Source organism: Desmodus rotundus, chromosome 4 (assembly GCF_022682495.2).
Source record: "Desmodus rotundus isolate HL8 chromosome 4, HLdesRot8A.1, whole genome shotgun sequence".
Classification (NCBI taxonomy): domain Eukaryota; kingdom Metazoa; phylum Chordata; class Mammalia; order Chiroptera; family Phyllostomidae; genus Desmodus; species Desmodus rotundus.
In genome coordinates, this window is record NC_071390.1 from 77660228 (window position 1) to 77687360 (window position 27133).

The 27133-nt window shown below is 39.4% G+C and overlaps 1 protein-coding gene across 1 annotated transcript; it reads left to right on the forward strand.

Moving 5' to 3' along the window:
• Window positions 1-5710: 5710 nt before the first annotated feature.
• On the forward strand, window positions 5711-27040 carry LOC112317735 (uncharacterized). The gene is made up of 5 exons (XM_024574794.2): window positions 5711-5788; window positions 10707-10777; window positions 14287-14383; window positions 15878-15979; window positions 26858-27040. The coding sequence occupies exons 1-5, from the start codon at window positions 5711-5713 to the stop codon at window positions 27038-27040; spliced, it is 531 nt and encodes a 176-aa protein (XP_024430562.2).
• The last annotated feature ends 93 nt before the right edge of the window (window positions 27041-27133 follow it).

Consider the following 27133-nt stretch of genomic DNA (forward strand, 5'->3'; position numbering starts at 1 on the left):
CAACCTTATCTAAGAAGCACGTTATCTGCCCTTCCATTCTAAATGATAGCTTTGCTGGATAGAGTAATCTCGGATGTAGGGCCTTGCCTTTCATGACTTGGAATACTTCTTTGCAGCCCCTACTTGCCTGTAAGGTTTCTTTTGAAAAATCAGCTGACAGACTTATGGGCACTCCTTTGTAGGTAACTGTGTCCTTTTCTCTTGCTGCTTTTAAGGTTCTCTCCTTATCTTTAATCTTACGTAATGTAATTATGATGTGCCTTGGTGTGGTCCTCCTTGAGCCCAACTTCTTTGGGACTCTCTGAGCTTGCTGGACTTCCTGGAAGTCTATTTCCTTTGCCAGATTAGGGAAGTTCTCCTTCATTATCTGTTCAAATAAGTTTCAGTTTGTTGCTCTTCCTCTTCTCCTTCTGGTACCCCTATGATTCAGATGTTGGAACATTTAAAGATGTCCTGGAGGTTTCTAAGCCTTTCCTCATTTTTTTGAATTCTTGTTTCTTCATTCTGTTCTGGTTGACTGTTTCTTTCTTCCTTCTGGTCCACAGTCTTGATTTGAGTCCTGGTTTCCTTCCCATCACTGTTGGTTCCCTGTACATTTTCCTTTATTTCACTTAGCATAGCCTTCATGTTTTCATCTAATTTATGACCATATTTAACCAATTCTGTATGCATCCTGATTACCAGGGTTTTGAACTGTGCATCTGATAGGTTGACTGTCTCTTTATCACTTAGTTGTATTTTTTCTGGAGCTTTGATTTGTTCTTTCACTTGGGTCATTTTTTTTTTTTTTTTTTGGTCTTCATGTACCTTTTATGTAGTAGGGAGCAAAGTCTTAGGTGTTCACCAGGACAGGACAACCATTGTGGCACTGTATGTGGGGGAGGGGTCTGAGAGATCAATAGCGCTTGCTCAGCTCTCTGCCAGTTTTCAGTCACTTTCCCCGGCTACTCACAATCAAATTGGGCCCTTCTGGTGCTGATTCCTGGGTGGGTGGGTTTGTGTACATTCTAGGACACTGTGAGTCTCTCCAATGATCTCTCCTGTGAGGCTGGGAGTTTCTCCCACTGCTGCCTCAACCCCCACAGGTGTTTTCAGTCAGTGGATTTGAGGTTTTATTTCCCTGTGCTGGAACCCCGGGTTGCACAGTCTGTCTTGCTCCCCGGTTTATCTGCATGCAAATGTGGGAGTGCCCACTCCACCAGCCACAGCCTCTGCAAGTCCACCAGTTGTCGCCTTGCCTGCCAGCTGCAACCTTGCACATCCAGTTCCACAAACTACAGCCTCACCGGGTCTGCCAGCCACAACCTTGCCATGAGTCCTCTCCACACTGCTGCCCATCTCTGCCCCTCCTACTGTTCTGGATGAATGTTTCTTCTTTATCTCCTTGGTTGTTGGACTTCCATACAGTTTGCTTTTCTGTCAGTTCTGGTTGTTTTTTGTTTTTAAATTGTTGTTGTCCTTCTTTTGGTTGTGTGAGTAGGCACAGTGTGTCTACCTACATCTCCGTCTTGGCCAGAAGTCTCTCCAACTTATTAAATTTAAAGTAACTTGAAGTACATTTATTGAGTCATTGTGACATCAGCACAGAAACAACTCTGAAATCCAACTTACAATGTATAAGGTGTAATTAAGTCTATGGTAAAAATGACATTTCAAATTAGTGAGGAAAGAATAGTCAATAAATTGTATGAAACAACTGGCTGTATATTAGGAAAACACAAATTCCCATCTCACAAAAGACAAAAGCAAATTCCAGGTGGATTAATGTTTTAAATATTAAAACAAACAAAAGTAACAGGAGAAAAATAAGAGAATATTTTTATATGAGGCTAGGAAAGGAAGCCTTGACTAAAATGACACTAAGGTCCAATGTCATAAACAAATATTGACATGTTTGACTATGTAAGAAGCAAAAATGTCTGCAAAAGAATATACACAAGAGAGAGGAAGAAAGAAAGAAAGAAGGAAAAGAAGCTTCAGAGGAAATATTTGAAAAATATATCATAGTCAAAGAAAACAACATATGCATTTAAAAGCAAAAAAAGATTCCAGAAAAATATATATGCATGTACTCATTAATTTTATTTTGTATTCACTAATTTTGAATATAAAAATACATAAAAAAGAAAAGGTAAACATAAATTAAATTATTGCAGTGGTTATTTTATGGGATTGTAAAAATAGAGAGGCTTTTACTGGGATATTGTTTGAATTTCCACAGTGATCACACACTACAAGAAAAATAACTATAAAAAATATTTACAACCCTGACTGGTGTAGCTCAGTGGGTTGAGCATTGTTCTGCAAACAAAAGGTCACTGCTTTGATTCCTAGTCAGGGCACATACCTGGGTTGCAGGCCTGGTTTCCTGTTGGGGGAGTGTAAGAGGCAATTGATCAATGTTTCTCTCATACACTGATGTTTATCTCCCTCTCTTTCTCCTCCCTTCCCCTCTCTCTAAAAATAAATAAAATCTTTAAAAGTATATATATTTCTGCCCCAGCTGGTGTGGCTGAGTGGATTGAGTGCCTGCCTGTGAACCAAAGTGTCGCCAGTTCCATTCTTAGTCAGGGCACAGGCCAGGACCCCAGCTGGGGGTGCACAAGAGGCAACCACACATTGATGTTTCTCTCCCTCTCTTTCTCCCTCCCTCCCTTCCTCTGAAAATAAATAAAAATCTTTTGAAAATAAAAATAAAAATCTATATATTTCTATTTTAAAGAACAACAAGTAAAAAAACTTTTACTTATTTATAGGAGAGCATCAATACTTAATAAGATACATTCTGAATTAGTAAGTATTTGAAAATTTCCAGCTTGTGGAATATTTACAAACTCTCTAGTGACCTCAGAAATAGGATGATTCAAAAATTAGTGACTTTTCTTTCTGAAAAGATCATCTCTAAAAAGCAATGACAGTAGATTTGCTAGTCAATGAAAGAAGTCATGAGGCCTGAAATCTAGTTTCAAAAGAAATGGACAATGATGAAATGTCTCATTTCTCCTTCTCAGAGATCCAGCTTCTCACCATTCTTTCTGCTCCATTGTCCATGTTTTGACAAACTATCAAGGGAAGAATGGAAATACTGTGGTGGTTTATATTACCTGCTGTGGTTTTTATTCTCAGTTATCCCTTTTCCATAAAAATTAAGAACAAAGAAAATGGAGGATGTAGAGGAAGAACAGAGGAGGAAGAAAGAGCAGGGAAAGAAGAAAAAGATTCTCAGCTCTTAATATTTCCAAAACAGATTTTGGAAACTCCATGAAAAGAGAGTATGGACAGCAAGAGCCAACAATAATGCTATAAATTGGGAGGAATGCCTGGGGTGATAGGAGGTTCCCTGCTAGACTTGCTGGAGTTTCTACAGGCTGGAGGGAGGCAGAGAGTCAGAAGGAAGCAATCCAACTCATCACATAGTGCCAACTGGAAGGGGAGGAGTGATAGAGTATAGTGATGAGAAGACACCCAGTAAATTGGGGATCTAAGGGCTTGCTTCCCAAGTGAGGTAAAGTCTAATCAAGAGCTGCTTCCAACAGGACCACAGAGTGACGATGCAACAGGAGGGCTGGAAGCATGGTATGTTGGCCAGAGAGGCCTGACACAGCCTCTCCAGGCTCCCCAAGCCTCACAATGGTGCAAAAAGTTTTCCTCGCCCCCAACAGGGCCACGAAAGTGGTTGAGAGAGAACCAGAACACCTGAAGGGACCTTGAGGTTCCAAGAAGAGTAAGTGAACTGATGATCGGAGATGGATAAATAACAAACATTAGCAGCTAATGCCACCTTAGAGAGATGAAGGTTGTGAATCAAAAGATCTCCCACTCCACCAAGTTCCCAACATACAGAGATGCCACCCCATGTAGAAAGAAGGGAAGGGGAAGTTCATGAGTTAACTGAGGAAACCCAATATTGGCTAGAGTAAGCCAAAAATCTAGGGGTAAAGTGGGGCTCAAAGATAGAGTTATGTTATAAATTATGTTATACATGGCTGTAGGCCTGAATTTATGGATTGGGCAAAGTGAACCCACCACACAGGATTGTTTTAATGACAAGGCAAAACAGACAAGAGAGGTCCCATATACACCTCTCCAACTATCAGCTGCTCCTTATTCTTAGGACAGCTCATGATTTTATTGCCCAGTCACCTTCAGATCCCCTGTTTAATAAACAGAAGGCACACTACAATATGGCCAAGTTTGTTCTGCTTATTTTTACTGTAAGCAAGAATATACCAACACATTACCTCAGAATTAACATATTTTATTTTCTCACACATAAGTTATGTAACCAGAGCTTTTAATTCAGCCACCCCCACCATAACACAAGACATTATCTCTAAGCTGATAAGACACCTTAATTCAAGATTTCCTTTCTGTGGAAGGATATGTGAAATCAACAAGGCATTTTTCTCAAGAGCTACAGTCCACACCAGTTTTGCTGCTTGCTTGTCAAATCCAATTTGATTGTACTGGGTTAATATAAACTCAATTACTACCTGTCTTCATTTCCTGCCAGGCACCCCAGAGAGACATTGTTTTTCCTTTTAAGTTATACCATTGGGAGCAAGAAAGTAATTTTCATTAATGTACTTATCACATAAGGATTGCAATTCCTTATCTATATATGCTAAGAATTATGCACAATTACTTAATTTGAACTTGACAGCTATCCTCATTTTATAGATTAGGATGCTGAGTCTCAAAAAGGTTACGTTGCACTGAGAGCCCAGAGTAAATATTAATGTCTATATCTGAATCCAAGTTTTATCTGACCTCTTTCCACTCTTCCACAACACCTTGCTAATGAAACATATGTCTATCTTAAGCTTATACATTAAAAAATTCTTGTCAAGAAACTCAAGATCTGGTATAACAAAAGTCATTCTACCAATACTACCCTTCTCACCTCCTGCTCACTCCACCATATGCCTTCCCTCTGCCACACTCACATCTATTCCCTAAACTCACCTGCCTTCCTTCAAGCCTTAAAGATCTGTTCCCTCTGCTTGGACTGTCCTACCTTTCCTTCCCACTTAGAGGATTCCAACCCACCCTCTAAGTCGGACATTGACTTTAAAAGTTTTGCTCCCTCTCCCAAGGATTAACTGCCTACACTCCAGCTTTTGCAACCTAGTTTATCTTTCCATCGTAACAGACACATATACAGCACCTGAGACTGGCATTTATCTGCATGTGCCTCTGTAAGCACTTCTAGAATACGAACTCCTCAAACTGAGGGTCTGAGGCTTACAACTATACATACTTGTTAATCTAAGGAAGTCAGCGCATTGTGGGACTTCGACCAATGCTTGTCCAGTTAATGAATTTTATTTTTAATCAAGGTCTATATTTAACATGTGTTAGATTATGAATGAACTCTATGTAGTAGGTGGGCACTGTGAAATAAACTAGCTCTTAAATGACCACAAAGAAGAGCTTCACTCACCCGAAGCTAGTTTTTCCAGAGACTCGCCTACTGTCCCGCCCTCTACAGCCCCCTGTCTCCCGCCACCCCTCTCTGCTGCTCCACCAACGTTTATCACAGGCTTAGCGCAAGCAGGACATAGCCAGGCCTCCCTACCTGCCAATCAATCGCTCCAGGCACAAGCGCAGGCACCGCCCCCGTCCCCAAGCCCCGCCCCCAGTCACTGCCCCAAGACTGTCGCAGGCAGTTAGGTCCTGGGGGAACCTTTCCTTCAATGGCCCACCCACTATGACGATCACCTACAGCTGCATTGCTAACGGCCGAGCGATCCTAGCGGATCTGGCCTTGACTGGTGGCTCATATCAGGTATTCCTAAATCGTCACCTCCGCCTTCACTCGTTCTGCTTTCAAAAGGTGGTGCGGGCGTGGCTCGCCCCTCGGGTGGCCCAACTGGACAATGAGGCCATGCGGTGTGTGGCAGAGTCAGCTAGACGGTCAATCCCTGGTTGGAGCCCCTCGAACTCGTTCGTAAACAGCAGAGCCGCACGTTCGCCACCTAGGGGTTAGAGTTGGTGCTGCATGTGGCCCATTTGGCGGTGATTAACAGCCATGTTCAATTCCGGAGACCCCCTTACGGGTTTTCTCACCCCTGCGGGAAATGACTGGCAGCTCAACACACACTTATTAAACGTGTCAATTGCGTAATCCCTGAAAGGGTGGGGGATGCAGCAATGAAGAGAAGATGACACCTGGAGCTGTCCCTTGATGAGCTCGTCCCTTTATGTCCAAGGACTGTTATAGGTGTCCTACAGTGTTAAATATATTTCAGTACTGCTCCTATAACACTTAGAATGGGTGGCTGCTTGCTTATCACAGAGGAGAAAATTTTAGGGTGCTTGGCACAGGAAAGGGAAACAGGGTCTCCGTGCAGAGGAAAGAGCCGACCTAAAGAACCTCAGGGCTAGCACACAGGGTCCGAGTATAGTATGTAGGGGCTAAAGATGAAGTCAGAAAAGCAGGCAGAGGATAGTTAGTGAAGGGTCCTATTTTGTTTTCTTATCCTAGAGAAACTGGGAAGCAATTAAATAAAGGATTAGCATGACCTGATTCATCTTCTGGTAAATTTGGTCTGGTTACAATCCAGAAGGTGGATTGGAGGAGAGAGAACCAGTTAGGGTGGTACTGTTATAGTTTATGTAGCAGATCTAACGGCCTGAGCTAAGGCAATGACAGTGCAGATAGAAAGGAGGGGGCAGATCCAAAAACAAGACTGTAAAACTAATCCTCGGGAGTTTGTGACAGGGTCATGCCTAGGATTATTTTTAATTTTTTTCCCCCAGTTCTACTGAGATAGAATTGACCTATAACATTGTGTAAGTTTAAGGTGTACAATGTGATGATTTGGGCATTTTTTTCCCTTGGGTGTGAAAGTAGAAAATACAGATGAACAGGATTGTGGGGGAATCGATGCAGGGGAGGAGAGTTCGGTTTGGGACAGGTCAAATTTTCTGTTGAAAATAACCAATCTATTTGTGTATTTATTCCTCCATCTATTCCCAAAAGCTTTAAGCGATAAAAATGTTCAAAAGGTAGCACTCAGAGGGGCAGGGCTAACAGTTGAATAGAGTAGAAGTGGGTAAGATATCTGGAGAAAAATGTAGGGAGTGAAAAGAGAAGAGGACCAAAGGCAGAACACTGTTTAAGAACAGAATAGATAGGTGAGTCACCAAATGAGAGCAGTGGTGTCCTGAAAGCCAGAAAAAGAAAGTTGCATGAATTTTTCATGCCCCAGAGAATTTGAACAAGATCTAAAAGGTGTTTATCGGACTCAACAGTTATATGATTGGTGACCTAACAGTTAGCAGTTTGTAGAAATGATAAAGGCAGAAGGCAGATTGCTTTAAGCCAGGTGAATGGGAGATGAGGAAGTAAGGAGAGTGAAGTTAGATTATTCTTTCAAGAATTTAGAAAAGGAATGAGATACAGTGAAAGTTAGTAAAGATGCATGGACCAGGAAGGGGCCTCATTTTTTAGTACAGAGGAAACTTTTACATGTATGTATGCTAATGGGAAGAGTTTGGAGATATGTGAGAGGAGGGAGCTATAGGTGGAGCAAGACCTGAAGGAGCACAAAGGAATGGAATCCAATGTGGCAGTGGATATGTGAGCCTTGGATTCAAGGAACGCCCTCTTTCTCTTGGGGAAATGAGGGGTGTGGATATAGACACACAGAACTTGGTCTGCTTTTGGGGCTCTCCTCTTTCCCAATCCTTTAAATGCTATTTTCCCCAGGGCACTACCTTCACTCCTCTTTTAACTTGGCACATTCATTCACAACTGTGGCACCTTTACTCTGATCACTGTCAAATCCACTTCCAAAGTAATCTGTCTCCACGGTTAGATTGCCTAATAGAAGAACTAAATTAATTCTTTCCTAACTTATTCCTCCTTGCATATTTCTAATCTTGCTGAGTAGCTCTACTGAGCCAGTCAAGCTGGAAATTGGGAGTCACCTTCAATTTTTCTTTCTTCTTCACCTTCACATTGGTTTTCTGTCACCAAGTTCTGTTAGTTCTGTCTCCTGAGTATGTCTTGAATCTTTCCTTGTTTCTGAACCATGTCATCATATAGGCCTTCATTCATGTCACCAAGGGTTACTGAAAGTGCCTCCTAACTGATCTCTCCCAGATTTCAGCCTTATCCCTCTCAAAACCAACCTCCACACTGCTGCTCAAGTGGTTGTTCCTAAAAGCAAATATGATCATGTCATTCCCCTGCTTGAAATCATTTGGTAGCACCTGCTTACATACAGAATAAAGCCCATACTACTTAGCCTGGCATTCGATGCCCTCTCTGGTAGGGCTTTTCAATGATTATCTCTTCTTCCCCCACATATCTTTGTGCTCCAGCTATCCTGACCTTCATACTGTTCTACAGTCTCACCAGCATCTCCCTTTAACCTCCTCTTCTCTCTCTCGAGAACCCTCTTGTCTCCACTTTTTAAGTGCAGTAAACCTTCTTCTGCACTTTGAGACTTTTCTCATTTCCCCCTGAAGCCTTCTCTATGCCCTGGCTAATTTACACTCCTTTATCAATCCACTTACCAGGCTGATATAGAATCTTCTTTTACTAGTCTCTGCTGTCAGACTCCTTCAGAACAGTGACTGTCTTCCCCTCTGTCTTTATATAGTAGGTCCTCAATAAATGTTTAATTAATTGAGAAGGGAGAGAGACAGAAAGTTGGAGATAACAAGCGGCCACTCTTTAAGAACTATGCAGGAAGGTGAGGAAGTGAAAGGGGGTGGAGCAATATGCAGTTGGAGGAAAGGATTAAAGGTTTAGAAGGACTGCTATGAAAAAAGCTGACCAGGGAGAAGGAAAGCAAAGACAAGGTGTTTTAAAGGAGAGTTCTACCATGTATTTTCTCAGTGCTAAATATTAATGTCACAAATATTTTATACTCATTAGAAAAGTATTAGTACCTACAAAAGCTTAATCATGAGATCAAATCAATTGTAATTAGGGGGTCCTAGAGCTGGATGGGATCCTAGAGATCATCTTGCCCAATTCCTTCATTCTTGACACAAAGAAACAGTCCCAGACAAGTTGTATACCACTTTAATTCCAAAAACAGAACTAGAGCCCAGTTTGTCATCCCTTTACTGCCTCATGTTGCCATTTGCTTTGTATCAAATTTTGCTATTATTTCATTGATTATATACTCTAAGTGAGACATGTGGTGAAAACTAGGAAAATATGTTCCACTAAGTAACTGAAAGTTTATGTATTCCCTTAATTTTTTGTGTTTCTTAGGAAATCCTTTCCTAGAGAATACCACCTGGATTTCTCAGGCAATACCAAGAATTTCAAGCTTTACTCTCAACCATTAATAATAAGTTTTAACCTCCCCCAAAGTTTTTATTTCAAGTGCCATTTTATGAAAGTAGAAAAGTTAATTAAGAATCTAGCTATTCAAGTTTTCTTAGGTAACTTTCAGGTTCCTTTCATACTTCTAAAGAAAAGTAATGGGATTTGGTGCAGTTAACTATATTTAAGGTATTCTGGATTATTATTAACAGATTACAAATTTTAATCAAAGGATGAGTCCAAAAAAAAACAGGTATAAGAGATCTGAGCAATTATTTGTTTCATAGAAAGAGATCAGTGAATAATAGTGAATAAAATTTTTATCTTAAGACTTAAGGTATTCAGAGAATAATGGCTGAATACTTTTAATTCATTAACATTTTATTTATAGTTTCAGTGACCAGGAGTCACTGGAAAGATATTTGATTAGATAGTGCTTCCCCTCCTTAAAATAAGACTGATTATCTAGTACAACCCATATTTGTGTGCGTGTGTGCCAAAAGTTCTGTCCAGAAGGTACCCAGCCACGTAATGTTAAAAACAGAGACATTTATTGAAGAAGATACAAGACACGAGAAACACTGTACATAGGACAATGATGCCTCTCTCCCCTTCAAAGTAGGCACCTTGGGACCTCACACAGTTCTCCCAGTTGCCATCAGCTGCCCCATCGAATTTTCCCGAATCTCATCAACAGTCTGAAAGCTCTTCCCTTCAAAGATGATTTTAGTTTTGGGAAAAGCCAGAAGTTACAGGACACCAAATCTGGGCTGTGGAGGGGCTGAGTCACCTGGCTGATTTGATGTTTCAGCAAAAAACTCTCCACAAGACATGACACATGAGCAGGTGTGTTGTCCTGATGAAGCTGCCAGTAACCCATTGCCCACAGCTGTGGCCTTCTGGATCATACGAATAGTTTCCATGGAGAAATGTTCAAGTTTAATGCAAAATTTGATGCAGATTCATTGCTCTACTTACTCAGTCATTTTGAATGTGTTGGCTACACAGTACACATGCTCACTCAATGGTGAGCATGGTCTACCACCCCCACTGACTAGTACAGTGAAGTCGTCATTGTTCATGCGTGTGCATTCCAGTCCACTCTCCTTGGCTGCCAGGTTACATTGATGTTATGCAAACTGTTCTCGTTATATTAACAATGGCTGGACTTTTTCTGGACAGGCCTCATATTCATGTAATTTTAATATTTTCCTTCAGATTTACATGAATCTGAATACTCATATGAGTATTTCACAATAACTTGCCTCTTACCATGAATGATAAATAACCACTCATAAGGTCTCCCAGTAAATAGTAGTCCATGAATAAGCTGACCAGAACATAAGTAAATTTAGGATAGGAATAATGAAAAGTACTTCAATCTTCTATAAAGTAAATGCTGACAATTTATTTTTAGGAAACAGCAGCAACAGTGCTTAGACTAGTGCTTCTTAGAGCTGAACCAAAGACCACAATTCAAATGGGAAGGTAAGGTACATTCTAATAAGACTCTACTTTTTAACAATCATCAGCTAATAATTCCAATGATAGTAACATGACAAAATATATTAGTTGCACATACTCCTGATTTAATCCTCAGAAAGGAGAACATCTATGAGAGAGGACCCCCCAAAAAACAGAACTATCTTCTGGAGGGCAGGCCCCTTGTAGCATAGGTTTCCCCCACTAGGTGAGTGTTCTAGGAACCCACCTGTATCAGTGTACTAGCTGGTGGTGTTGTGAGAGGCTGCATTCAGCTTCAGTGAATTTTTTTTGAAGACTCAATGCTTTGCCCATGTCATGATGGGTGATTTTCAAGCACACCTGTCCACACCCTTCAGAGTGTTCAGCAGTTTTTGACCAAAAAACAGCCCCACCCTCCCTATTCACTTGCTATTACCCTGAGAGACTTGTTTTTGTTTTCCCTGATGAAAAATTCCTCGAAGGGAAACGTTTTGCCAATGTGGAAGAGGTGAAACAAAAAGCAGCACTAAAAGGCATCAAAGTCAACAAGTTCAAAAACTTCTTTGAGCGGTGGAAAAAAGTCTCGATAGGTGTATTGCATCAAATGGAGATTACTTTGAAGGTGACTGAAGTTCAAACGTGTAAGAATGTGCAAGTTTTTATAAATAAATTCCATTTGGGGGGGTCCCCCCTCACATATACCTCATAAACGTAGAAAACCATGAATGGGAATGATAAACACCAAATTCAAGAAAATGCTAACCTCTGCAAAGTGAAGGGAGAAGAATGAAATTGAGGAAGGGTATTCAGGGGACATTAACTGTGTCTGTAACATTTTAACTAAATTGATGGGTCTACAAGTGTTCCTGTTCTTATTCTCTGTACTTTTTTGGTATACCCAAAGTATTTTATTAATAAAAAAGGCAATTTCCAGTTGAAAATATCTTCAATAAGACCACTCAAAAAAATAAAATAAAACAGAAACCAAAACCAAGTTTATAGATACAGAGAACAGATTAGTGGTTGCTAGATGTATGGGTTGGTGGGGGGTGGGGGGGGGAAATGGGTAAAAGGGGTCAAAAGATTTTTTAATATAAAAACCACATCAAGCAAATATATCACTTTATGAAGTTTTATAAGTCAACTCTCCTACCAAGTGCAACTGCCACCTAAGCCAAAAAAATAGAACACTACTAACTACCCCCAAAACGCCCACCATATGTCTGGTCCATTCACAGCTTTCTCCATCTTCCCCAGATCAACCACCATTCCAACATCTATAGTAGTCACTTACCCTGTTTCTCCATTGCCTCAGCAGCAAGATATATATCTCATATATTAGAGCCCAATACTGCCCATTTTTATTTGGTGTTATTTAAATATCTTTAATCCACATATTCTCCCTCCATTCCTGTCCTTCCCTTATAATATACTGTTGAAGAACCTATAGAGTTTCCCACAGTCTAAGTTTGCTGATTGCATACTGAAAATGCAGTTCATCATGTTCCAAGCGACTGGATCAAGAGGCTTGATCCCTTTGACAAGACTACAGGTGTTTTTTCATCAATCTGGTACATAATGTCTGCATATACCTCCTTTTGACATGCTATCAGCCCTGGATATTCATTGTCTACACCCTAGAGCCATTAATTTATTGGGGCTTGCAAAATGGTGATATTCTAGCTTTGTTCCACTTATTAGCAGGATGATTTCAAAAAAAGACATTTTCCTCATCTACAGTATGCTCACCTATATAGTATTGTAGATTCTAATTTGAATCTTTTGAGGACCTCTTCCCTGAACTCCAAACTCATATATCAAGCTGCGCATTCCACATCTCTGTTGGATGTCTGATAGGCATCTCAAACTAGGTCTAATACCAAGCCTTCTCCTGCAGTCTTCCACACATCAACTTTCCAGTTCCTCAGGCTTAAAACCTTTATGATCCTTGACTTTTCTCTCCTTTACAACCAAATCCAACCCATCAGCAAGTCCTGTTGCCTTTACCTTCCAAATATATCCAGAATCTGACAACTTCCACCAATACCATAGGAACCACATTACCATCATCTCTTGCTTGGGTTACTCGATATGAAGTTAGCTTCATTTTTTTTGTTTTGTTTTTTATTTTTAAAGATTGTATTCAAAATTTGATTTAATAACATTTTCTAATTATGCAAAGTTATATGGTTCCAAAGTCAAATCTACAAAACACATTCCTTTAAGAAGTCTAATTTTCATTCCTTTGCTGTCCACACTGCACTCTCTCTACCCCTTATATAGGTTATCATTTTGAGTAGGGTTTTAGTTTATCATTTTCTTTTCTTTTTTCTATAAGAGACACATATATATATTTGTACCTCCCTTGGTCATATATGAGAATGATAGATAAATGGTTGTACATCATACACACTGTCTCTGCTTTTGTCAGTTAACAATATATCCTAAACATCAAATATTCATTTTTTTAACATTTAAAGATGGTTTCTGAGTGTTACTAATAACATTCTAAGCAAAATTTAAAATATCTCCTTTCATATCCATCATCAATTTACTTCAAATCACATATATAACTTTGGTAGAGATGGTACAATTAGCAACCTTTTCAGCAAAGACTTCTCCCAACTTAGAAATAAAAATATTTTCCAAGTGGGGATTTTGTGTATCAATCAAAATCATCATTAAATATATTTATAGTGTATTGTATTCATGATACCTTATGAAGGGATTTACATTGAAAGAACATAATTTTCTGCCTCTAGATTATCTTTTTTGTGTGTTTCTGAACTTCTCATTCTCATGTATATCCATGTTAGCATTTGACCAGGTCTGTTATCTGTTAACTATTTGGGAAAAAAGTGCTCAAAACAACTAAATTAAGCCTATCCACCAAGCAACTACTTTTGCTGCCATTTCCCTAAAGTTTCTGGATTGTTGTGCAATAAAGATGTAGGCACTTTCCAAGAGTCTTCTAGCCTCTTAATATGTGACTCTGAGGAGGCACAAAAGGTCTAGAAGTGGGACTGGTCAGGATAAGGTTTACTTAGCATACTAGAAGGGAGTTTAATTCCTCTTCCTGAACTTGTCATATTCCCCAATATATTTGATATGTATTGACAGTTTACAACATTTAAATTCTAATCTATCATTATAGAAAGCCAAGAAGTGCCAAAATTGGATATGTCTACCTAAAAATACAGAGACAGTAAAAATCAGTGAACATAGCATTTTCTATTTGATCAGAATCTTGATTCAAGCTTGGAATATGATTATATTTGATTTGATTATTAGAGTTTTCTATATCATAATTTATTATTTATATAATTTATTTTAAATACATATTCAAATTTTCAGTTTTTATTTAACATAATTTAATTTTTCAAATATAAGAGAAATATTCTAATTATTGATCATAAAAGTTATCTATACAGCTTTTATACTATTAACGAGAGCTTGAAGACAAAATTAAATTTGCTACATAGGTACTTAATTTCTTTAATATTATCATGTAAATGAATGTATTCTTTTCAAAGCTTTGTCTATCATACTCTCTTTATTGATGGGATCATTTACCTATGTGCCTCAGACAATGCATTGGATAGTGTAACACCATCTGCATTTCTTAAAAATGTAAGTAATTTCTTATATTACTTTAAGGACCTTTTCAGTATCTGAAATTATGAGGTTTCTTTTAGTTTATTAGTGATAATGTCACTAAACAAAAAGGAGATCACTCATCTGACTATAAAGCATAGCCATTAATGACCTTCAGAGATTTCATACACCCATCCCTCATTTGTCTCCTACTGCCATACTTCCCCCAACTCTGAAGCAAGATCTGTAAAGACAATACACTCAGACCTATTAGAATCTCTCTTTATATTTATTTTGTTCTTTAAAAGTAAGAAAGAAATGAAGCTTTACTAATATTTAAAATACTTTCTTTAAAAATTTTTTTTCTAAATAAAGACTTTATTTATTCATTTCTAGAAAAAGGGGAAGGGAGAGAGGCAGAAAGGGAGAGAAACATCAATTGGTTGTGGGAACTGGCCTGGCTCACAACCCAGGCATGTGCCCTGACTGGAAATTGAACCAGCGACCTTTCAGTTTGCAGGCCAGTGCTCAACCCGCAGAGCCATACCAGCCAGGGCTTAAAATACTTTCTCAATGGCATATGTATTTTTTTAATTTTAATTTTTTATTGTTATTCAATTACAGTTGTGTGGCTTTTCTCCCCATCCTTCCACCCCACCCCAGCCAGTCCCACTTCCCTCCCCCACCTCCACCCTCCCCCTTGATTTTGTCCTTGTGTCCTTTATAGTAGTTCCTGTAATCCCCTCTCCTCACTGTCCCCTCCCCACTCCCCCCTCCCTGGCTATTGTTAGATTGTTCTTAACTTCAGTGTCTCTGGTTATATTTTGTTTGCTTTTTTCTTCTGATGATTATGTTCCAGTTAAAGGTGAGATCATATGGTATTTGTCCCACACCACCTGGCTTATTTCACTTAGCATAATGCTCTCCAGTTCCATCCATGCTGTTGCAAAGGGTATAAGCTCCTTCTTTCTCTCTGCTGCATAGAATTCCATTGTGTAAATATACCCTAGTTTTTGGATCCATTCATTTGCTGATGGGCACTTAGGTTGCTTCCAGTACTTGGCTATTGGAAATTGTGCTGCTATGAACATTGCGGTGCATAGGTTCTTTTGGATTGGTGTTTCAGGGTTCTTAGGGTATAATCCCAGCAGCAGAATTGCTGGGTCAAAAAGAAGTTCCATTTTTAGTTTTCTGAGGAAATTCCATACTGTTTTCCACAGTGGCCGCACCAGTCTGCATTCCCACCAACAGTGCACTAGGGTTCCCTTTTCTCCGCATCCTCTCCAACATTTGTTTGTGGATTTGTTTATGTTGGCCACTCTGACTGGTGTGAGATGGTACCTCATTGTGGTTTTAATTTGCATCTCTCTGATGGCTAGTGATGCTGAACATCTTTTCATAGATCTCTGATGCCCTGGTTTCTTTTATTTTAGGTTTCTGCCAGACTTGGCTTCAAATAAACATTAACTCTGTAATTATCCATTTGAAATTATTTATATAGTTTACATATTTCCACTTTCACTTCCCCAGGTTAGTGATATTTTTCTGAGAAATCCTTTGATATCACAAGAACATTTTTCTCCTTCAAATGCAGTTGCTGCAGATTTTCAGCAAGTATTAGGGAAGTATATGGTATGTAATTCCAACTGTATTCCTAAACATCATTAGCATTGTAACTGTCAAATCAGTTAGGACTTTTGAGTTAAGAGCTGTATGATGAATGAGAACTGAGAACTTCTATCTTCATATAATAAGTAATGATACCCATGATATATCGATAAGTGAGTAAAGCAAGATAAAGTATGTATGGTATACTATTACTTATTTAAATATGCAACCTTTTAAGGAAGAGGGAATAAATACAAATATATGTATTTGTTTGCTTATAGTATAAAAAATAAGGTGGGCTGATGGAATACAAAGAAAGGATAAACCAAAAACATTCATGTGGTTGCATATGGTAAGGATGGGAGGATAGGAAAAGAAACTAGACCTCTCTGAATGAAACTTGCTTTACAAATTTGACTTTGTAACCATATATATTTTTACATAATTTAAAAATACTATTAAAGTAAATACTTAAAAGGTAGCTCCTGTTAAATGAAGTAAGATAGACACAAGAGGACAAACATGTGATTCCACTTATATTAGGTACCTAGAGTAGGTCAGATTTATACAGACAGCAGGAAGAATGATGGTTGTCAGAACCTGGAAGGAGGAGAGGAAGAAGAGTTATTATTTAATGGGTACCAAGTTACAGTTAGGGAAAATGAAAAATTTCTGGAGATAATTGGTGATGATAGTTGTACAACAATGTAGATATAGTTGATACCACTGAACTAACTATACAGTACAAAAATTACTGAAGTCACAAATTTTATGTTATGTATATTTTATCATGATAAAAAAACATTTAATTTTAAAAAGTAATACCTAAAACTCAAAGCAAATCATCATCATCATCATCATCCTCTGGTCAAGATCGAAGTGTAGGTAGACATGTTTTGTCTCCTCATGTAACCATAGAAAGAATTACAACCATATCTCAAAACTAACAGCACCCAGAACCATCAGAATATCAAGCTGTATTGAAGTCCAACAACCAAGGATTTAAAGAATACACATTCGGGGGAGCTTCCAGTTAAAATGGAGGTGTAGGCAAACATGGCTCACTTCTTTGCACAACCACATCAGAATTACAACTAAAATATAGAAAAACCATTACTCAGAACCATCAGAAATTGAGTTGAATGGAAGTCTGACAACTCCAGAATTGAAGAATCACATCCATCAAGACTGGCAGGAGGGGCACAGACACAGAACATGCTGGTCCCACATCCATATGTGGTGGATAAAAATTCGGGAGGGATATCTCAGGAGCGAGCAGGCCCAGCCCCACACCAGGCCCCCAGCCCAGGGTTCCAGTGGCAGGAAGGTAAGTCCCCACAACTTCTGGATGCAAAACTTAGTGAGGATTGAATTGGTGGAAGAACCTCCTGGAGCCCCAAGCAGTTCCCCTTAAAGAATCCACATACAGACTCACCTACTTAGACTCACTCCCTCTGAGCTCCAACACTGTGGTGGCAGCTTGAAGGGCACCAGAGGCAAACTGGAAAAGGCTGAAGTGTCTGGTATCAGGCTGAGCAGATGCCATTGCCTCTTATCTGAGCCTTCCCCATGAAGAGGCTCAGAGCTGTGGAACTGGCAGGCTGGTGCCATCTTTGAGACTCCATCAACCTGGCTAACACTATTTGACCTCCTTAGAGATCCCCAGAGACTCCACCCCACCCAACTTATGGGCCACCCAAGCTGCTTTTCCATATGAATGGTGAGTCTTGACTCATGCTTCACAACTTCCTAAATCCTATCAAATAAGTGGCAGCAGCCAGATTAGCTTCACAGCTTGGCTTCACCTGGGAATCTCCCAGCCCGACACCAGTAGTAGCCATCTCAGATTGCCTTATAGCTCAGGAAGCACAGTCCCATGCAAAACACAGGCAGGGGCTGACCTTGGCTTGCACCACCCAGGAAAACCCAGGGCCAACGCACCCACTGGACAGCTACAGACCACTTCAGAGCACTGCCGCCCTGCCCCTGCAAAGCTGATCCTGCACAGAGGATGGATGTTGGTGGCAAGTGATCACAGCCAATCCTTACAGCTGACTGGCCTGGGTAAATCCCTTCCATTGATCTGCCAACAGCAAAAAAGGCTCAACTACAAGAGGAGGATGTACTCAGCCCACGGGAAGGGCACACCTCAAATACTCAGAATGGGTGATAGAGGAGACTGTGCCACTGGACCCTATAGGACACCTAAAGCAGCTCTACCTAATACAAAGAAACAAACACAGGGAGGCTGCCAAATTGAGGAGACAAAGAAATATGGCCCAAATAAAGTAACAGAACAAAACCCCAGAAAAAGAACTCAGTGAAAAGGAGATAGCCAACCTCTTATATGCAGAATTCAAAACACTGGTTATCAGGATGCTCAGAGAACTCCTTGAATATGGCAAAAAATAAAATAAAATAAAGGAGGAAATGAAGGCTACAATAATTGAAATAAAGAATAATCCAGAGGAAACCAACAGAGGAAGGAAGGAAGCTGGGATTCCAACCAATGATTTGGAAGATAAGGAAGAGATGAACATTGAATCAGACAAAAAGAAGAAACAAGAATTCAAAAAAATGAGGATGGGCTTAGAAACCTCTGAGACATCTCCAAACATGCCAAAATCTGAATCATAGGGATGCCAGAGGAGAAGAGGAAGAGTAAGAAATTGAAAACCTATTTGACGAAATGATGAAAGAAAACTTTCCTAATTTCATGAAGGAAATACACATAGAAGTCCGGGAAGCACAGAAAATCCTAAATAAGTTGGACCCAAAGAGGACCACACCAAGACACATCATAATTAAAATGCCAAAGGTTAAAGAAAAAGAGAGAATCTTACAAGCAGCAACAGAAAAACAGAGAGTTACCTACAAAGCAGTTCCCATAAGACTATCAGCTGATTTCTCAAAAGAAACTTTGCAGGCAAGAAGGAACTGGCAAAAAGTATTCAAAGTAATGAAAAGCAAGGACTTGCTTAGATGAAAATCTAAGATTACTCTATCCAGGTTTCCGGACACGATGGAGGCATAGGTAGACACACTGTGCCTCCTCTCACAACCAAAAGAAGGACAACAACAATTTAAAAACAACTGACAGAACTGACAGAAAATCGAACTGTATGGAAGTCTGACACCCAAGGAGATAAAGAAGAAACATTCATCCAGACCGGTAGGAGGGGTGGAGACGGGCAGCCAGGGCGGAGAAGACTCACAGCAAGGCAGCTGGCAGACCCTGCATCCCCACACTCGTGCATAGATAAACTGGGAGGAACAGCGGGGCAGGGAAGCAGACCGCACAACCCAGGGCTCCAGCGTGGGGAAATAAAGCCTCAAACCTCTGATTGAAAACACCCATGGGGGTCGAGGCGGCAGCAGGAGAAACTCCCAGCCTCACAGGAGAGGTTGTTGGAGAGACCCACAGGGGCCTAGGGCGTGCACAAGCCCACGCACTTGGGAATCAGCACCGGAGGGGCCCAATTTGCTTGTGGGTAGCAAAGGGAGTGACTGAAATCCAGCAGAAAGTGGAGCAAGTGCCATTGCTCCCTCTCAGCCCCTGCCTCATATACAGTGTCACAGCGCAGCCACCAGCGTTACCCCACCGGGGTGAACACCTAAGGCTCTGCCCCTTTAAATAACAGGTGTGCCAAGACAAAAAAAAAATGGCCCAAATAAAAGAACAGATCAAAGCTCCAGAAAAAATACAACTTAGCAGCAAAGAGATAGCCAGCCTATCAGATGCACACTTCAAAACACTGGCAATCAGGAAGCTCACAGAATTTGGTTGAATTTGGTCACAAATTAGATGAAAAAGTGAAGGCTATGCTAAGAGAAACAAAGGAAAATGTACAGGGAACCAATAGTGAGGGGACGGAAACTGGGACTCAAATCAATGGTGTGTACCAGAAGGAAGAAAGAAACATCCAACCAGAAAAGAATGAAGAAACAAGAATTCGAAAAAATGAGGAGAGGCTTAGGAACCTCCAGGACATCTTGAAACGTTCCAACATCCGAATTATAGGGGTACCAGAAGGAGAAGAGGAAGAGCAAGAAATTGAAAACTTATTTGAACAGATATTGAAGGAGAATTTCCCTAACCTGGCAAAGGAAATAGACTTCCAGGAAGTCCAGGAAGCTCAGAGAGCCCCAAAGAAGCTGGACCCAAGGAGGAACACACCAAGGCACATCATAATTACATTACCCAAGATTAAAGATAAGGAGAGAACCTTAAAAGCAGAAAGAGAAAAGGACACAGTTACCTAAAAACGAGTTCCCATAAGACTGTAAGCTGATTTCTCAAGAGACCTTACAGGCAAGAAGGGGCTGGAAAGAAATATTTGAAGTCGTGAAAGCCAAGGACCTACATCCAAGATTACTGTATCCAGCAAAGCTATCATTTAGAATGGAAGGGCAGATAACGTGCTTCTCAGATCAGGTCAAGTTAAAGGAGTTCATCATCACCAAGCCCTTATTATATGAAATGTTAAAGGGACTTATCTACGAAAAAAGAAGATAAAAAATATGAACAGTAAAATGACAGCAAACTCACAGTTATTAACAACCACGCCTAAAACAAGAACAAATACAAACTAAGCAAACAAGTAGAACAGGAACAGAATCACAGAAATGGAGATCACATGAAGGGTTATCAATAGGGGATTGGGCGGGGGAGAGAGCGGGGAAAGGTACAGAGAATAAGTAGCATAAATGGTAGGTGGAAAATAGACAGGGGGAGGGTAAGAATAGTATAGGAAATGTAGAAGCCAAAGAACCTATATGTACGACCCATGGACATGAACTATAGGGCGGGTATGTGGGAGGGAGGGGGTGTGCAGGATGGAGTGGAGTGAAGGAGGGAAATGGGACAACTGTAATAGCATAATCAATAAATATATATATATTTTAAAGATTACTCTATCCAGCAACACTATTGTTTAAAATGGAAGAGCAGATAAAGTGCTTCCCAGACAAGGTAAAGCTAAAGGAGTTCAAATCAAACCATTATTACATGAAATGGTCAAGGGACTTATGTAAGAAAAGGAAGAATATCAAACCCATGAACATTAAAAAGGCAAAAAATTCACAACTATCAACAACTGAATATAAAAAAACAAACTAACTAAGCAAACAACCAGAACAGGAATAGAATCATAGAAATGGAGATCATTTGGAGGGTTATCATTTGGAGGGGGAAGTGGGAGTATGGGGAAAAGGTACAGGGAATATGAAACATAAATGGTAGGTAGCAAATAGACTGATGGAAGTTAAGAATAGTATAGGAAATGGAGAAGCCAAAGAACTTAATGTGCATGACCCATGGACATGATCTAAGGGCAAAGATTGCTGGAAGGAAGGGATTACTGGGCAGAGGGTGGCAAAGGGAGGAAAATTGGGACAAGTGTTATAGCATAATCAATAATATAAAAAATAATCCAAATGTATCTTGACTTGATGATGGCTTAAAAGACAGTGAAGTTTTATGTCAAGTGACTTCAAAATGCAATAATTTGATCATATATTTCTAGTGAGATTATATACTCATGAAAAGGACCAAAATGTTAAAATATTTCTTTTCAAGTGTCACATTTAGTAACAACATTGGTGTTGCTCTTTTTTTTTAAAGATTTTATTTATTTTACTTTTAGACAAAGGGGAAGGGAGGGAGGGAGAGAGGGAGAGAAACATCAATGTGTGGCTGCCTCTCACACGCCCCCTACTGGGGATCTGGCCCACAACCCAGGCATGTGGCCTGATTGGGAATCAAACTGGCAACCCTTTGGTTTGGAGGCCAGCACTCAACCCACTGAGCCAGACCAGCCAGGGCTGGTGTTGCTCTTCTGAAATTGGTTTTTATATATAGTTAGAAAGAGAGATAAATATATTATTTTGAGTAATCCAATTAATGTTGTTAGGAATCAAGATTTTTCAGCAAGAAGTTACAAATATAAAGTCAAAATAAAATGTATAATCCTAAATTTAAATTGAAAATTAAATGCCAAGAAAAAGTGTAATTGAGGTCCCGGGGCCAGCTTGCTGCCTTTGATGCAACTGGCACCTTTCGTTCGCAGTGAGGACGCCTCTTCAGAAGCCTTGGGGAGTGGTGGCTGGAAGCAAACGAGTCCACCATGCTGGTGGCGTTGTACACGTCCAGCCCCAGTACAGTTTTCCCAGATCACCAGAACCCAGGTGATCCAGGCCAAGTTCTTTAGTGCAAACATGTGTTTCTGGACTCTCTGGCACTTTTGGCCTGACTCAGATGCTGTGCTGGGTCACTTTCTATATGCAGATCCTTCCTGATGATGAAGACTGAAAGTATAGACTCAACTCTTTACAAATAGGAGCCAAATGAGAATTTCAAGAAATTATGGATTTCATATTGTATATTAAAGCTATAAATTAAAGTGTTTTGGTCACAAAAAAGAAAAAGTATGTAATGAACATATATCACATGATATATTTTCCCTTAAAAGTATTTCATAGGCTATTCACTGAAAAGCCCTAGAAACAAGGACCAATTCAATAGCAGTGTACCCCTCAGTCCAGATTACAGTCTCTAAATACCATTTTACACTAAAATGAACAAGTCCTAATTCCAGATATGGGGCAGGAAACATAAGCCAGAAACATTTGTCATACCATAAACAAGAAAGCTATCAAAGTCCATTTTGCTCATGTCAAAAAACTAAGCCAACTTTAAGAGGCTGCCCCTGGCCAGTGATGGAATAATTTGAGCATGAAAAAGAGGAGTAACTGCAGTGGACTGTAATACATCAACGATGTTAAATTCCATGAGTTCCTAGATACTGCCAAAGTGGGGCTGGGCAGGGTAGGGGAGCTGGGGTAACCCTCCTCAGTCAACTTTGGAAGCAAGCATTTATTCTAAATTTTTTTAATATCTGAACTGTACCTCAAAGGATTCAAATATTTGCCAAGGAAAATGGAAGTACTGCAACTAATAAATGAAGAAGAGGTGATAAAAGATCACTATTCTGCATTCCCTAATGAAATAATGGGTCTAGACAATCATCATCAACATTAAAAAATGCGATGAAAAGCTGATGGGGAAATTTGTTATGGCTCAAGACACCTAAATCCATTGCTTATTCCTAAGGTCACAATAAGGGAGACAATCAACAGTTATGTGTTTTCTCAGGTCACACAATGAGCAGTATACAGCACACTTCTGAAGTATGCTTGCCCAAAGCATCAAACCTGCTTGTGACTGAGCCTTCACATGTAACCAACTACCCAATTTACAGGAAAGAGTGAGATCAATGACCACATTATGGAATCAGCAAAACCAGAATATAAGAACCTCTGTAAGACAAAGGACCCAAATTATTTAACAAATAAATTGTAAGGGGGAAAAAAGTTAAGGCAAACCCATAGATTAAGAGAGACTTAAAACACATATCAATATGTAGACACAAAACACAATATGTAGGATTTGGATCCTGGTTAACAAAACAACTGTAAATAAAGCTATGATTTGTTTTTGATAATTTTGATGATATTAACAAATTTTTTCAGATGTGGTAATGATGTGGTTTTGTTTTTAAGAAAAATGAGACTACCCTGGCCAGGTGGCTCTATTGGTTGGAAAATCCTCCCTTACACCAAAAGGTTATGGGTTAAATTTCCAGTCAGGGCACATACCTAAGTTTTGGGTTTAACCCTGATTGGGGCACATGCGAGAGGCAACTGATCAATGTTTCTCTCTCACATCAAGGTTTCTCTCTCTCCCCGCCACCTAAAATCAATAAACATATCCTTGTGTGAAGATTTAAAAAGGAAGAAGAAAAACGAGACCATATCTTATAGAGATACAAACTGAAGAATTTACAGACTAAAATAATAGAGTGGCAGGGGTTTGCTTTAAAATCATACATTTAGGAAAGGGGTAATCAGTAGTAGCATAGATGCAACAACATTGGCTGCGTGTTGATAATTGCTGAAACTAGGTGATGGGTACATGGGAGTTTATTATACTACTCATTCTACTTTCATAAATGTTTGAACTTCATAATAAAATATTTTAAGTATACCTGTGTTAGTTTTCCATTTAAATGTGACAAATTACCACAAAACAGCACACATAGTATCTCATAGTCCCTGTGGGTCACAAATCAAGGCATGGCTTAACTGCGTTCTCCATTTAGGGTCTCTCAGGACTGCATTCAGTGTGTCAGCCAGGCCATATCCTCATCTGGAAGCTCTGGGGGAAAATCTGCTTTCAGGCTCATTCAGGTTGTTGCAGAATTCATTTCCTGGGAGCACTTCTAACCACTTCTCGTTAGATGCTGCTAGATTAGGACCAATTTTTGCCCAAATTTAGTCTTAAATTATACACACACACACACACACACACACACACACGTGTGTGTGTGTGTATTTTATACAATACCTATCTCAGGGATGCAGCTTTTTGCTGGCTGTTGGCTGGAGGACACCCTCTGGTCCCACAGACTGATAGCAGTTCCTTGCTACCCAAGGTGGATGACCACAACACAGCTGCTTGCTTTTTCAAGGCCAACAAAGGAATCTCACTTCAACCTGCTAAATATTTTATAGTGTAACATAATCACAGGAGTGACATTCCATCACCTTTGCTTCTTATTAGTTAGAAGCAAATCACACTTAAGGGGAGGGGATTGTATAAGGATGTGACTCATTGGGGATCACCATAGGCTGTGGCCACCACAATGTCTAATAACTAAAAATAGATGCTTTTTTATATTAAATTCATACATTTTCTTATGAAGAAATTATGCATATTCAAGACAGCCAAAATATATTAACGTAGCTCCCTGAAAACTAGTTACTATGTGAAAATATGCACATTTTAAGTAATTAACACATCTGACATCAAAGAATGTTCTGTTTAACATTTATAAGCTAACCTGGTAAGCTTTAAATCTGTAGAAAATTTTGTAAAACTTGTTGAATTTCTTGTACTCTAATTAACAAAATGAACACAGTACCAAAAAAAAAGTAGTTTTGAGAAATTTAAAATATATCAAATGCTATTGAATGGACTATGCATATATTGTCTTAACAAAATTTAGAGGATTCTCTTAGATTAAAAAAAGATTAAGCATTTTTAAAAGGAACAAAAACACACATCATCATTAAGACACCCAAGACTAAAGATAAAGAGAGAATCTTAAAAGCAACAAGAGGAAAGGAGAGAGTTACCTACAAAGGAGTGCCCATAAGGCTATCAGCTGATTTCTCGAAAAAGACCTTACAGGCAAGAAGGGGCTGGAAAGAAGTATTTCAGTCATGAAAGGCAAGGACCTACATCCAAGATTACTCTACCTAGCAAAGCTATCATTTAGAATGGAAGGGCAGATAAAGTGCTTCCCAGATAAGGTCAAGTTAAATAAGTTCATCATCACCGAGCCCTTATTATATGAAATGTTAAAGGGACCTATCTAAGAAATAGAAGAAGATCAAAAATGCGAACAGTAAAATGACAACAAACTCATAACTATCAACAACTGAACCTAAAAAACAAAAACAAAAATTAAGCAAACAACCACAACAGGAACAGAACCAGAGAAATGGAGATCACATGGAGGGTTTTCAGTGGGGAGGAGGATGGGAAGAGTGGGAATAGGGAGGTACAGTGAATAAGAAGCATAATTGGTAGGCATAAAAGAGATGGGGAGAAGTTAAGAATGGTATAGGAAACAGAGAAGTCAAAGAACTTGTATGTACAACCAATGGACATGAACTAAGGAGGGGAATGCTGGAGGGTTGGCAGGTGCAGGGTGGAGGGGGGATGAAGGGGAGACAAAAGTTGGGAAAACTGTAGTAGCATAAGCAATAAATATAATTAAAAAAGAGAAAAATCAAAGATTAACCATTTATCTTAACTTGATTGCATGTGCAAAGACCCTATTTCCAAATAAAGTCACGTTTTACAAGCATCCGGAAATAGGGCTTGAACATATCTTTTGGGGGGACAACAGAATTCATCTGGCACCCCCTTCTTTTCTACATCCACCTCAGGAACTCCTCACAGAACATCATTTCTAAGTTGCATGGTCCAGTGACCAAGATCAGAGTTCTGTTTAAAGTGAATTTGATCATTTGCCAAAGAGCAGGGGTTTTTAATATCATTTTTTGTTTTAAAAGTAATGCTCATTAATAAAGTGAGATAATACAAAAGTACATAAGGTGGAACATAAATATCTCCTACAATCTCAATCAAACCCCCTTGTGATATGAGCACTCTTAACAGACAGTTTGGTATGTAACCTTCCAGAATTATATAAAGATAGATAGATACATACATATATACAGTTATAGATATAACAATCTCTGGAGCTTCTGAAGTCTGAATCCTTGTTTTGCTTTGTTTTTTAAAGATTTTATTTACTTATTTTTAGGGAGAGGGGAAGGAAGAGAGAAAGAGGGAGAGAAACCTCAACATGCAAGAGATCCCTTGCCTCTCGCACACCCCCAAGTGGGGACCTGGCCTGCAACCCAGTCATGTGCCCTGACTGGGAATCGAACCAGTGACTTTTCAGTTCGCAGGCTGGCACCCAATCCACTGAGCTACACCAGCTAGGGCAAATATGCCCTTTTTTCACCTGATTTTGTATTTACTTTTAATTAAATTTATTGGTATGACATTGGTTAATAAGATTATGTAGGTTTTGAATGTACAATTCTATGATATATTGTCTGTATAATGTATTATGTGTACAACACCCAAAGTCAAATCTTCCATATGTTTGACCCCCTCTACCCTTTACTGCTCCCCCAACTCCCTTCCCTCTGGTAACCACCATACTGAGATATGCCTTTGACATTTATATTCTATTTTGTACAATATATTATAATAGATTTTATTTATTGAAAATAAAATTTGTATTATATTTCACTTCTATATAGTTGAAATACAATAAAAATCAAGATGACAGCTCAATATCCACACTGAGGAGTCAAGTGACTGATGTAAAAATTGTTATGACCCAGAATATTGATAGAATATTGGAAAGCGAAGAAAAAATGAGTATCTTCACTGACAGAACAGATGATCTCCAAACAACTGTAAGTGATGCACACCTGTCTTGATCTCCTAACATTAATCTATTCTAAACCATAAAATTAATGCCCTTGAGACAAACTGCCTAAAGCATGGATTCTGTGAGATAATCCTATGTCACC